At 60.0% G+C, this 14,007-nt stretch overlaps 1 protein-coding gene across 1 annotated transcript; it reads left to right on the top strand.

Moving 5' to 3' along the window:
• The first annotated feature begins 2,154 nt into the window (after window positions 1-2,154).
• Window positions 2,155-8,294, top strand: LOC103824234 (glycine receptor subunit alpha-4). Its single transcript, XM_050974507.1, is given in 10 exon segments — window positions 2,155-2,269; window positions 2,588-2,655; window positions 3,341-3,446; window positions 3,449-3,484; window positions 3,487-3,562; window positions 3,696-3,778; window positions 3,968-4,108; window positions 4,191-4,405; window positions 4,640-4,789; window positions 8,007-8,294. Coding segments are annotated over 10 exon segments (1,242 nt in total). The 5' UTR covers window positions 2,155-2,190.
• Window positions 8,295-14,007: the final 5,713 nt, after the last annotated feature.

Raw genomic sequence — 14,007 nt, 5'->3', positions numbered from 1 at the left:
ACCCAGCACGCCGGGGACCCAGCAGCCTTCCCCCTCCAGTGCCCCACCGCACACAGCCAGACCCTGCTTGTCCCCAGCAGCCCCCCAGGGTTCCCCGGGCCAGCGGGAGAGTCTTGCCACCACGGGAGAAAGGGCGATAGCCCAGGCAGTTCCTTCCCTGTGCTGCAAAGCCCCTGACATGTCCAGATCCTCTCCTGGCTCCTGGTGTCTGGGGGAAGGAGATCTCAGAACGGACCCTGACGCAGACCCTGGGTCACTCGGGACAGTGGGTGGGTGCCCCAGGTGCGGGAACAACTCTTGGTCCACTTGGGTGGAAGATCTAAAGCCCCCAGGTCCCTTTTTCCATCTCTGTCCACCTTGGGTGTTATCTGGGACAAGGTGGGATGCAGGGGAGAGGGGGTCAGGAAGGGAGGGGTGGGGGGCTGCAGGACTCCTGGGCTGAGCCTGATCCCAGTCCCCCTCCCAGCACTCGGCCAGTATGGCTGGAGCGGCATGGAGGAATTTGCAACATTTATGGCAGGGAGGGGTAAACCAGAATTGCTTCACGTGCAGAAACTGCTTGTCTCAGGGCAGCGTTTTTAGGCAGACATCAGCGTTTTCAGCCCTGCCATCCACTGGCTCCACAGAGGTGCTGATCTCCAGGGCCCTGCAGTGCCCAGCCCGGGGTCGGAGCAGAGCCCCCAGGGCAGGCAGTGCTCACGGCAGGGGCTGTGCCCGAGGGCTGCGTTCCCCTGCCAGGGCTGCCGTGGGAAGTGGCTGCACTCTGGGCATTTTGGCATCCCCCACGCAGGTCTGAGCATCCCCGGGGCTGCAGATCTGCTGTGGCTCTGTTATCTGAGCCTCTTCAAGGAGCTACCTGCCAAGGGAGCCCGGGAGCCTCCCTCCCACGTGCTCCAGGGGAGAACCCTCACTGTCCTCTCCTGCTGAGGAGGACACTGTTCGGAGCTGTGTGGCAGAAGCTTCACTTAACTCCTTGTTAGCCTGGCCTCTTGCAGCCCTCCTCCCAAAGGCACTACACCTTGCTCGTGCAGCTCCTGGTGGGGAATTTCTCCCAGCCTTTTGCTCTTGATCAGGACGAACCTCAGGTACTCTCTGCTGCCCTACTCCAATTAAAAGAAAACCTGCCCCACTGGAACATTTTGGTTGTGGCCATTTCTAGTTGGTAAGGTGCACATAAACCCCTCTAGGATGAATCTCACCCCTTTGAAAAGAGGTAGGAAGAAGGACCTCAGGGTTCCCAGCATCATCCTCTTCTTGTGGTGCTTGGGCTGTAGCTCCAAGCAGGAGTGAGATCCACCTGGGCACAGACCTGGTGGAGTTATAAGGCATCACGCAGCAGCACCAGCAGCATGCTCAAAGCTCCCTTTGTGTCCAGAGATCTCTGGCTAATTCCTCTCCATCACAGCCACATGCCTGGCAATGTGGTGAGTGAACATCTCTCGCATTGTTCCTTGAAATTATCATTATAGACTGACGGGAGGAGAGAAGCTGGCAGGCTAAGATGCATTCACAAAAATATCCCCTCCAGAGTCAGTTTAAATAAATCTCCATCGTCATTCAGAGCTCTGTGTGGGAGAGCACATCACCATGGCTGGTGTGGAGGTGGGCTTTGCTGCTCCTCTCCTGCCACATCTCCCTGGCCCCTGGCAGGCTGTCAGAACCCAGCTGGACACTCCTCACTCAGGCAGGGCCGTTGTGTCCCCAGCCCCCACAGGCCGTGAGTCCCTGACAGGCAGTGGGTGATTGTTTGCCCAGCAACTCAAGCTGGAGCTGTAGGTGGAACCTGAGAAGGAGCTTCCCTGCTTTCCCCTCCAGCACTGGTTGTGCCCTGTCCCCACCACAGCCCTGGAGCCAGGAGACACTGGTCCCAACCCCATGCCAAGGTACGTGGTGGAGCAGGGACAGGCAAAATGTAGGCATGTAACACTCAGGCTGTTGCAGGAGAGGGAAAAGGCCACTAGGATCCCAGCAGAAGGAAGGGATCCCCCCACCATGCTGACCAGGCACTGGAGTGGATGCAGCACAGGCACAGCCGCCTGCCCTGGCAGCTGAGTGTCCCCAAGGGAGGCCAAAATGTGCCTGCAGACCCCTGGTGCCAGCAGGCAGCAGCTTTAACCTCCTTCCCTGCCCCACAGGCTGGTCTCAGGGCGGGAGGAGATTAAAGCTGGTTCCCGAAGCTCACCCCAGCCCATGTCACCCTCTGATTTCCTGGACAAGCTCATGGGACGAACCTCAGGGTATGACGCCCGCATTCGGCCCAACTTCAAAGGTAAGAGGGAAGAAGTGGGGCTCCAAACCTGGCAGATCTATGCTTAGGGCTGCCCAGACCCAGGGGCTTTGGGGCAGGAGCCTGACCCACATCCCTGTCCCAACACCCTGCCCAGAGCCCCAGCTGCTCCTGCCAGCCCTGTGTGCTCTCTTTGTCTGGCAGCACGGGTGTGCTGGGGTCACTCCCAGCCCCGGGGGTGGCCCCAGCAGGAGGGGACGCTTGTGTGCCTTCAGGCACGCAGCCAGAGCCGGTGTCCCCGCGTGTGCCCGCACGTGTCTCAGCAGTCGGCAGCAAGAGGAGGCTCACGCTGTTTTCCAGGTCCGCCTGTCAACGTGACGTGCAACATCTTCATCAACAGCTTTGGCTCCGTCACCGAGACCACCATGGTGAGGGTTTGGCCAGCCTCTCCCAGGGCCTCGGGGCTGGCAGTGGCTGTGCTGGGGAGCGTGTGGGTCCTAGTGCCCATGGCTGTGCTTACAGGGGCTCCTGTGACTCCTTCTCTGGAGCCATCCATGGCAGTGCAGTGAGGACAGGCAAAGCCATGGCACATGGCTGTGGCTTTGCTGGGGTCAGCTAACACAAGCTTGGCTATGTGGGTCACGTTCCCTGTGCCTGAGCTGGAAGAAAGAGCCCCTCAGAGGGTCACAGTGGGGCAGATGGATGTTAGCCCCTGCCATCCTGAACCTCCTTGGGTGCATGAGGAACACCTCAGAGGAAGTCCCAGGGCAAAAAAAACTCCAATTTGTGCTTCTGCAAAAGCTTTAATACTATCAACGGGCCCGCAGAGCCATGTGCAGAATGCTGCAGGCAGCAGTCACCGGTCTTCCACCTCCTCCTCCTTCTCTCAGCTGCTGTGGCCTTGGCTTTTTAATTTCCCCTGGCTCCCAACAGCATGGGAAGGCTCCGGAGCTGCCCCTGCTCCCTGCTTTATTAGTGGCAGGCACGCAGCAACAGCAGGGTTGAGCCTCAATGGAAGCAGCCCCTTCTACCTCCTCCCCACTCCCCCTCCTCCTCCTCCTCCTCCCTGGGCACCACGGGGTGCTCTCACTGACAAGGTGCCCCCTGTCCCAGGACTACCGGGTGAACGTGTTCCTGCGGCAGCAGTGGAACGACCCCCGCCTGGCTTACCGGGAGTACCCCGACGACTCCCTCGACCTCGACCCCTCCATGCTCGACTCCATTGGAAGCCAGACCTGTTCTTTGCCAACGAGAAAGGGCCAATTTCCACGAGGTCACCACCGACAACAAGCTCCTGCGCATCTTCAAGAATGGCAATGTGCTCTACAGCATTAGGTAGAACCTTCCCCTCTGGTGCAGTAGCTGAGTGGGGAGGCAAAGCTTTCCTCTTGCCTTCTGTGTGGCAACTTTTCCCCACTGTTGGACTGCCCCAGCTCCAACAACTCCTTCCTCTCCTCTGCCTCCTCAGGCTGACACTGATCCTGTCCTGCCCCATGGACCTCAAGAACTTCCCCATGGACATCCAGACATGCACCATGCAGCTGGAGAGTTGTGAGTACCTCGAGGGGTTCAAGCTGTGCTTCATTTCCCTCCTCCCATTCCATCCCCTCCCATTCCATGCCATCCCAAGAGCTGGCAGCTCACTTTTTCTGAGGGACATGAGCAGGAAAAAGCAGTTGTTCAGGGTGGGGTTGAATAGGGTACATCTCCCCATCCCATGGCTCCCTACATCCCCTCCAGTTGGCTACACCATGAACGACCTCATCTTCGAGTGGCTGGAGGAGCAGGAGGCTGTGCAGGTGGCAGAGGGCTTGACACTCCCACAGTTCATCCTCAGGGATGAGAAGGACCTGGGCTACTGCACCAAGTACTACAACACAGGTGAGCACCCCAGGGACCTGCTGCCACCCCCTCCCATGGCCCAGGGGTCCCTCTCACTCACTGGGGCCCTCTTTCCCTGCAGGCAAGTTCACTTGCATCGAGGTGAAGTTCCACCTGGAGAGGCAGATGGGTTACTACCTGATCCAGATGTACATCCCCAGCCTACTCATCGTCATCCTCTCCTGGGTCTCCTTCTGGATCAACATGGATGCGGCACCGGCCCGGGTGGGCTTGGGCATCACCACGGTGCTCACCATGACCACGCAGAGCGCCGGCTCCCGCGCCTCCCTGCCCAAGGTCAGTGCTGTCTGCCTGCTGGGCAGCACCCCAGGGGCAGGGGCAGCCTTTCCCTGGGGATGGCTTGGCTTTGGAGCCTCATCGCCTGGGGCACCACACATGCTGAGGGGAAACGCTGGTCCATGTGCCCAGGCTGAGGGCTCCCAGCTTCCTGGCAGCGGGATGAAGCTGGCAGTGGGAGGGACGAGCCAGGTGGGGGGCAGTGGGTCCCTGAGACCCCTGTCACCCCGGCAGGTGTCCTATGTGAAGGCCATTGACATCTGGATGGCCGTGTGCCTGCTCTTCGTCTTCGCCGCCTTGCTGGAGTACGCAGCTGTCAACTTTGTCTCACGCCAGCACAAGGAGTTCATGCGCCTGCGCCGCCGCCAGCGACGGCAGAGGATGGTGAGTCCCCCCCTCTCGTGACATCTGCTCGTTCTCAGCCCCTGAGGGGACACCCCAGGGCTGCAGGGACAGTTTCTCAGCAGCCCCCAGGGCAGGGCTGCGTTCCATAGCCACAGATGGCTCTTCTGGCACCCTGGGGACCCACGGGCACTGCAGCACAGTGCTCCACACCCATGGGTGCTTCAGGCCCTGCTTAGGGTGCTGTCCTTCTCCTGCTGGGACATCCTCAGGCTCTGCTTCCTCTAAAAATGCAGAAAAATAAACAGTGAGGATGGGGGAAACCAGCCTTTCCCCTTGCTTGCAGCCCCAAACTTGGGCTCCTTAGCGGTGACAGGGACTCACTACTGTGTCAGAGTGGCACCCAGGGACAGGTCTGGGCTGCAGATGGGAGCGCAGTAGGATCTGGAGAGGCAGGATCCCTCATTCATGGAAATAATCCTCCCCTCTGTCAGCCCATCAACACAGGCATCAGGCCTGCAAGAAGCTTGGGGTCAGCATGTGGCTGCCCCACTCTCATTTTAAAGAGTCTGTGAGTCACCAGATCTCCATGGAAGACACAAGTACACACACACACACCCACAAACACACACACACACACACACACACACACACACACACACACACACACACACACCACACAGGCTCACAGCATCCCATACAACCAAATCCCTTCGGCATGTGCTGAAGACAGTTCCCAGTGCCAGGGGGCACTGGGGGGGCTCGTTCCCCCACCACACAGAGCCCCCATCTCCCCCCATCCCCATCCTGGCACCCAGAGCCGCTGCCCCGGGTCACCCGCTGTCCTGTTTCTGTTTGGTGCGCACTGCTGGATGCCACAAGGGCCTGAGCAGCGGCACGGCCAGCCTGGAGTCCCCGCGGCAGCCGAGCAGCCGGCACAGCAGCGAGCACACCTACGCGACGCTCTCGCAGCTCTCCAGCTCCCGGGTAAAGCACGACCCTGCGGCAGCCCCCCGTGCTTCCCCAGCCAGCCTCACCCTCCCCTCCCCAAAGGAGCCCCCAGGAGCAGCCCTGGGGGGCAGCAAGGGCCTGTGGAAGAAGCAGGCTAGTGACTTGCACAGAGTATGTGCCCGTAGGGTGTGGCTGCCGATGCCTGGGCTCAGAAGTGTTGAGAGAGGGATGGGAATGGAGCAGATTTCCCTGTGGACACCCCCACTCCATGCCTTGGGTTCCCCTTTAGTACAGCAGCACCGGCACAGTCCCCTTTGCTGAGGCTGACTGATGGCTGCTCCTGGGCTCCCCAGCCATTCCCACACCTCTGGCAGGGTGAGGGCTCTGCCTCCCTGCAGGCAGGTTCGAGGCACTCCCAGCCACCTGCAGTCACTCCTGCACAGGCAGCTGCTCAGGGCACACGAGCACCTTGCAGCTGGAGGCACAGGGAGAGGTGTGGGGCAGGGCAAGCTCCCAGAATGTTGGGTAGAGGCAGGGAATCAACCACAGCTCCAGGGAGGAGATCAGGCCTGGACACCCTCTCTCTTCTACACCATCATCAGCCCTTGGATGCCAGGAGAGGCATCTTTGCACCCTGCCTTTCACAGATGACCCACCCAGGGCAGGGAGGGAGAGGCTCTGTCCAACCCAAGGACCAAAGTGCAGCTGCCCTGAGGTGGAAGCTGCAGAGCACCCCGGGGTGCTGCTGGCACAGCACTGGATGCAGCCAGGAGCACCCCAGGGTGCTGCTCAGTCAGAGATGGGAGCAGAGCCCTGCTACACACAGCTCCTGTGCCTGAGAAAGCAAAGCCCGCGTATCACAGCCTGAGGGCAAATCCCTCCCACAGACCACCCAAATCCAGGCTCAGGAACCCTGGGCTGGGGGAGCAGCTGCTGGTCCCCAGAGCACACAAAGCACCCAGGTCCCCCCATCCAGAGGGGCTGCAGGCACTCAGCCCGAGGCAGGGAAATAAAACTGTACTGCAAATGAGAACTAACCTCAGCAATCTGAGCCACTGCTGCTCTTCCCACTGTAAAATCTTGCTTAGCCTGTGGATTGCTGAGTTAAATAAAGATGCCAGGGTACAAACTCTCTGCATGAGAGCCCCTTTGCCAGCCGAGTGCCTGCAGGGGCTGACCTCAGCAAGCAGCCCCTGTGTCCTGGAGGGCAGTGCCAGCCAGAGATGGTGTCCCAGACACCAAGTGAGGCACTGACCTGCAGCAGGCTTTGGAAGAAAGGACTCACCACAGCCAGATACAGCACCAACAAAGGCAGAGGGGAGCTGAGCTGAGCCACAGAGACCAAATGAGTCCAGGGGCTCAGCAAAAAGCCAGATGTGCAGCCTGTGCTTGCACATGCCCGTCCCTCATCACATCTCTGCACACATAACCCTCTCCAAGGTTAAAACATGGCAAGTGGCTCATAGTGCACAGCTGTCGATGGGGAGGAGGGCAGGCACTGCTGGCCAGCCCCTGAGGCACCCAATCAGTGCCCTGAACAATGGCAGTGGGCTGCGGCCAGCGACTCTCACGGCAGTTTTGCAGCCTTGATCATGAACATGCAACTCCATGGGCACGTTGCCCCCTCTGCAGCCCTCTGCCAGCAAGAGGAGAGAGAGGGCGAGCAAGGGCAGAGAGACCAGCAAGGAGTCCAGCTCTCTCAGCCTCCCTCCTCTGCTGCCCCAGGCAATCTCTGCCAAGCAGCCATGGGGAGAAATGAGGGCTTGTGTTCCTGGAGGGACCGGGGTGCCCTGCAAGCCCTGGTGGTAGCCAGGTTCCTGCATCCCTGCCCTGCTCTGCCCCAGCAAGCTGCCTGTCCCCTCCTATTCACCATCACAGCCACACTTCCACCTCACAGCAAGCACAGCACACTCACAGCAGTGCCTGCACACCTCAGCTCCCTGCACCAAATGCACCCTGCACCCAATGCACCCTGCACCCCTATGTGCCCCCTTCCACCAGTTCACCTCCCATCCCTCTTGCCCCCGGAGCTGGGAGGAAGCTGGGGGGATGTGTCGGGCTGCCAGGGTCGGGCTGCCTTTGGATGCACCCTGAAACACAAGCTGGACGAGAAGGCAGGGGCTCGGTGCTCACCCCTACGCTGTGCACAGACAGCACTGCCAGCTCTGCCTGCATGGCTGGGCTGTGTGACAGAGCGCCCAGCCTGGCAGGGCACCCAGCACCCAGCACCAGGGGTGTGCAGGACGCGCAGCCTCACCCCGCAGCACCAGCACCGCCGTGCTCTGTCTGACGGCCTTTCCCTCGGCAGGAGGAAGAGCTCAGCCGCGAGAGCCGTTTCTACCTGCGAGGCTACGGGCTGGGCCCCTGTCTGCAGCCCAAGGAAGGGGCTGGGGAGGGCCCCGGAGCGTTCAGCCCCCCGGGAGCCCCGGCCGTGCTGCGGGAGGGGGAGAGCCTCCGCAGGCGCTACATCGACCGCGCCAAGCGCATCGACACCGTCTCCCGAGCCGTCTTCCCCTTCACCTTCCTGCTCTTCAATATCTTCTACTGGGTGGTTTACAAAGTGCTGCGCTCAGAGGACATCCACCTGGTGCCCTGAGGCTGGAAAAGTACGACTGCCTCTTGGTGTCTCCCCCCGCTGCGTGCCCAGGTGCCACAAGCTCAGCTAGAACTACATTTCCCTCTGTCCCGGAGTGGTGGCACAGCTGGGCTGGGCCTCAGAGCCTGGACATGTGGCAGCCCCGTGCCGCACCGGATCCCGTGGCACAAAGGGGGGGATCAACAATCACAGGTCCCCACGGTCAGCTGGAGAGAGGGACCCCTCCTGCTTCCTGCATGGTGTCACCCCAGGTACCCCAGGGATGCTGTGCTGTCAGGGCACAGGGAAACAACTACTCCCCAGGAATGCTGTGCTGCTGGGGGAAGCCCTGGGTATCCAGGGGCACAGGACAGCCCCAGGTACTTTGGCACAGCCAGTGGCCAGAAAACAAGACCTTCCAGAAAAATACCCTCTCCCTTCTCCACACCCACCACCTTAGGCTGCTGCTTCTCCAGCCTGCATCACTGAGCTGTGGGCCCCGAGCAGCCAGGGATCAGGCTGCAGTTCTCTCCTCTGGCCTGGAGCTTGCAGGAAAGAGCAGGCAGCACCCCTGCCTGCACCTGGACTGTACAGGATGCTGGCTATGGCCCTGTAGTCCCCTGCCCAGCAATGGACAGGGCCCCTGCAGCCCCAGCCAGCTCCAATGCACAGCAAAGCACAGGCTGGGGATGCTGCCCTCCCTGCAGAGCTCAGAACTGCCTGTGGTGCCCAGGTCTGCAGGCAGGATTGAGGCAGGGACAGTGGGCAGGAGGCTCTGTTTGCTCCAAGGAAAGGCCAGCCCTGAGGCAGGCAGCAGGCAAGCTCAGTCCTGCTGAAGGGGGTCAGATGGCCACTGCAGTTGTAGATGGGAGTCACTTGGCACTGGGGAGATGGCACTGCATTACCAGCAGAGTAGGGCCCACAGCCCATCTTCCAAGGGAGATCTTTCGGGATGAAAGCAGTGGGGAAAGCTTGCCCAATCCTTTTGGAGGAGCAGAGTGAGTGCTGGCATACCTAGACTGCTGCATTCCCACAGCACCACGGTGCCAGAAGAGAGATGGAGGTGAAAATTGCCCCATTCCTCAGCCAGGCATCCAGGTGCAGCATCCCCTGGGCAAGTTCATCCCTAATGTTCCTCCACTGGAGAGGAGAGCAACAAGAACCCCAGCCTCAGCAAGGCTTCCAGCCCTCCAGACCTGGATACCCTCCATGCTTTGCAGGAAATAAAAGCAGCAGGTGATGCTTAAGTCCTCCAGAGAGGAGTGTGGTGATGCTCTCCTTTCCCTCTGCCCTCAGTCAGCCTGGAGGAGGTTGCAGCCCAGCAGGCCCCACGGCCATGGGTGCAGGAGAGGGCCCAGAGTCTTCCAGGCTGGGCAGGATTGAAATAGGATTCACCCCTTTCCTTCAGGGCTGTGGTGGCCCCACAACACTGTGAGTGCTCTAGTGACCCACCTGCCATGGCAGAATGGACCCTGCAGGGCAGGGGGATATGGGCAGGAGGCCAGCACCGCCTTCTGAAACCAGACCCAGGCAGAACCCCCTGCCATGATCCCTGGCCTGGCTCCTCAGGCACCACTCATCCCCCTCTTCCTCGCAGGACTGACTGGCAGCATCATCCCCTGAGCCCCACAGCATGCTCAGCCACATGCACCCATTTCATAGATGGGGCAAGCAGAGAACTGGCCCCAGGCCACCCCATGAGGGGACTGAGGGACCCACAAGCTCAGGCTGAGCCAGCTCCATCCCATTGCCAGTCCTGTGCATGCCTCCCCTGCCGTGGGGCTCCCCATGGGGCCCCACCGTGTGTCCAGGCCAGACTTGCTTTTGGGGAGGCCCCATTTGGAGGCACCCTCAGCTCCCCCAGCACCAGAGGCAGTGCCAAACAGGGAGGTGCCAGTGTCTGAGCAGCACCCACAGGCACTGGGTGGCCACGCCAACCTCATGCAGTGGTGGGTTTTTAAACAGCATCAATCTTCCTACGCAAATAAAGCTTTCTGGGATTTTGGGCGCTGTGTGCTGGGGATTTGTCTCTGCCAAGAACACTGCAGCAAGCTCCCACTCACAGCGTGGGGAGGGGACAAGGGCACGATGCCCTGTGGGGACAGGAGCCCTGACCCACCATTATACCCATATAGATGTCATTACCTCTCCACGGGTGATTTTTCTGCCATAACTGATGGCTGTCACATTTAACTCCCACGTGGGAGATGCCAGGAGGGCTGGGCAGGAGCCCCCTGCAAGCTCTCAGCCCCAAACCTCATCACTTTCTGTCCCCACTCAGCTCTGTGGGATGCTCCCCACAGTCACCCCAGCCCTTTTCACCCACCCAGGCTTGGCCAGGGGACAGGACCCAAGATGAGGCAGAGCTGGGGGGGTTCCAGCTCTGCGGTGGAGCTCAGACACCCGAGCATGTGCAGCATCCCCAGGGCAAACCTCCCTGCGTGGCCCCTCAGCCCCTTCACTCCAGCTCTCTGGGCAGGAGCCAAGCTTACAGAGCTGCCAGCTGTCCTGGGGGGCTTACGCCAGCCCTGCAGTGCCACCCGGGGCCGGGGCTTTTGTCCCCAGCTGGTGCAGGGGTGGGCAGAGCCCGCAGCTGAGGGCTGAGCGCCCAAGCAAACATCAATCTCCCTCTGTGCTCCCAGCCAAGTTTCACAGAGCAGCTCTGTTGGTACCTCGCAGCCCCATCACCCGCCCAGCCCCACCGAGGGCCTTCTGGGGCAGGGAGGAGAGAAAGCAAGCTGCACCCACGCTGCTTGGGGCTGGGGTTGTTCTTCAGGTGGGACAAATCAAGCTTCCCCAGGGTCTTGTTGCTGTCCCCACCCCAAACTAAGAGCATGCAGCCAAGGGGAGAGCTGTGAGGTATTTCACACCAGCACGGTGTCCCCAGTTCCTTCACTCCCTGCTCTGGAGTCAGGACATCACGTCTGGGCACTCAGTGTCTGTTTGGAGACAAACACTGCAGTCAGCCCTGAGCTATTCAGCTCCAGGAACCAGCAGATCACAAAAGAAAAGAAAAATGTAAAAACCCAACACATCCCTCCCAAGCCAAAGCCCCCAGGTCCCAGGCACTGCTCGAGCAAGGGGAGGTCATGTCTGGCATCACACTTGGAAAAGCATAAGGGTAGCACCACCCCATGGCTCTGCAGGTATTTGTGGTTCAGTGTCCTTGGGGGCAGTTTCAGAGTCGGAAGCAGCACTCAGGCCCTGCCCTTGATACTCCCAGCAGCCCAGTTTGAACTGGGATTCACTGGGACACCCTCACAGCTGCAGGGCTGCCACTGCCCAGTGGGTCCCTCACATCTTGGGGATAGGGGTGCTAAGCTCCATGTCCTGTCACAGCATGGTCAGGGACCCGCTCAGGTGGCTCAGCCCCTCAGCAAGCCCACAGTCTTTGGACAGAATCAGTTTTTTATTTCCTGTTCAAGGCTGTGCATTGGTGGGTGCATCCCAGCCACCACAGACAGCAGCTGTGGGCACAGGACCAACAGCCATGGCCAAGTTAATTGCTGGTTTTAAAGGAAGTTAATGAAGTTAACACCAGCTTAATGGAACTCCCAGACAGCAAAATGAGCATCACCAGCACTGGCAGCTTCCCAGCTCCTGCTTGCAGCAGGGCCAGGAGCACACACAGGTTGGGAACAGCATGGCCCCTTGCCAGCCCCAAGGGCTCCTTGGGGGCTGTGTGGGGCCAAGGAAATGTGCCTTTGGCTGGGCACTGCAGTGACATGCCAGCCTGGCCCCTGCCCCAGCAACCATAGAGGGCCTGACCCTGCTGGCACTGAGCTCTGCTGCTGTCCCTGGCAGCATCAGGGTGTCAAACCTTCCCTTCTTCCCCCTCTCCCTCACCAGGGCCTCTGCCCCTTCCCACAGCCCTGAGCTCCTGTGGGGCAACTCCAAGTGCCAGAGGTTCAGCAAAGCATCCTGTGCACACAAAGCAGTGCCTGCAGGACAGCCTGTCCCACACTGATCCCAGCCCTAAGGCCAGGGCAGTGCAATGCCACAGGAACAGGTGACAGCTCTTCTGGGGCTCTGAACAACTTTGCACATGGCCTGAGCACAGAATTCTTTTAAAGAAAATAGCAAGCCAAAAGTCTGCCAGGCAGCCCTGAGCAGGCCAGGGCTGCCCCTTTACAAGTGGGAAAATGGACACAAGAGAAAAGCAGCAGGAGCTGGACTGGCATTGTGCCCTTCTGGGATCAGCCATGCCACAGGCACAGGGCCCTAACAGGACCTCCATGGGGACAGGAGCTTGCTGGCACAGGGCCCTGACAGGACCTCCATGGGGACAGGAGCCTGCTGGCACAGGTGCAGGGTGCTCTGCCAGTGTGGCTGTGTGAGCACCCCAGCTCTCAGCACAGCCCTGCAAGAGCTGTCCCCCCAACAGAGCTGTCCCCCCTGCCACTCAAGCTTTTGCATCACACCACAGCCTGTCACCTCCACCTGCTCTGAGAGGCTGCACCATGGCCCTGCCAAACCCCACACCCCCATGGCCACATCCACCCCACAGCATGGCTTGGGACCAGCCTGCCCCACTCTGGGCACACCAGCCAGTACATGCAGCCCACACAGCACCCCAGAGCTCCCCATTCCAAGGGGTGTGGGGGTGCCAGGTACTCCTGGGGACAGGCAGGACACCTGGAAGCAACACTGAGGGAGTGCTGGAGCACAGAGACCAGCAGAGATTAGCCCTGCAGCATCCAATGCTCTGGCAGTAGGGGATACCTGCCCAGCCCTGGAGTATCGTTTAGTACAAGAGAAAACAAAGCCATGAGGTTTTCCAGCCTCCAGAGTGTCTTGTTTTGCCTGACTTTGAGAGATCTCTGTGCTTCAGCTCCCCGAGGGACAGGGGGAGGACCCCAGCACTGAAACAAGGAGTGATTATCAGCCCACGGGCTCTGAGGAGCTTTTGTTCCCTGGCTGCGGCAGAGCAGGGATGGGAGGACACCTAGCGAGATGCCTCGGTGGCACCCTGAGCCCTGATGGCCACAGCCCTGCTGTGCTTCTATCCTGCCCCTCCTCCTGCCCTGGTGGGGCCCACAAGAGCTCCAGGGGGGCTCTAGGGATGGTCCAGCCCTGGGGAGAGGCACAGGGGAGAATGGGTCCTCACATCCCATTTCCCACAGCTGCCTTGGCAGCGGGAGCTTCCAGGTCTCCTAGATGGGCCACACGTGCTACCAAGGCTGCCCATGGCTGTGTTACTCCTGCAAAAATAGGGATTAATCCAGGGCTCAGCTCAGAGATGCTGGCTGGCACACTGGTGCCCTTTACAGCTCTCCAGATCCTGCTGACACCAGCACTGCCCCTTTCCAGAGGTTCTGATCTCAACTCAGTCACTTGTAACTGGTGCAAATGGGGTGATGCCCAGTGACCATGACTTACTCTTCTAGCTGAACTTGTTGAAGAGAGACCAAAATCTTTGAGTGCAAAGATCTGGATGGGCTCAAGCACCCCAAGAAGAGACAGGCTGACACCACAGAGTCAACACACACAGGCACAGAGGCAGCAAACAGCCTGGCCATAATCCACACTCTGGATCAGACTGGATCTGTCAGACGAGCACAGGGAGAGGTGCTCGGGAGGAGGGCTCATTCAGGAGCTTCTCAAAGAGCTTTTGAGGCAGAGCTGAAAGCCCAGGGCCAAAACGAAGTCCTGAGCCCATGGGGTACAATCCTCTCTTCCCCAGGACCCTGTGCTGACAAACAGAACACACACAGACCCATACCCTGCACTCACA

The sequence above is a fragment of the Serinus canaria genome, chromosome 4A (genome assembly GCF_022539315.1).
Source record: "Serinus canaria isolate serCan28SL12 chromosome 4A, serCan2020, whole genome shotgun sequence".
Taxonomy (NCBI): Eukaryota; Metazoa; Chordata; class Aves; order Passeriformes; family Fringillidae; genus Serinus; species Serinus canaria.
This window is presented reverse-complemented; position numbering and strand designations above follow the sequence as displayed.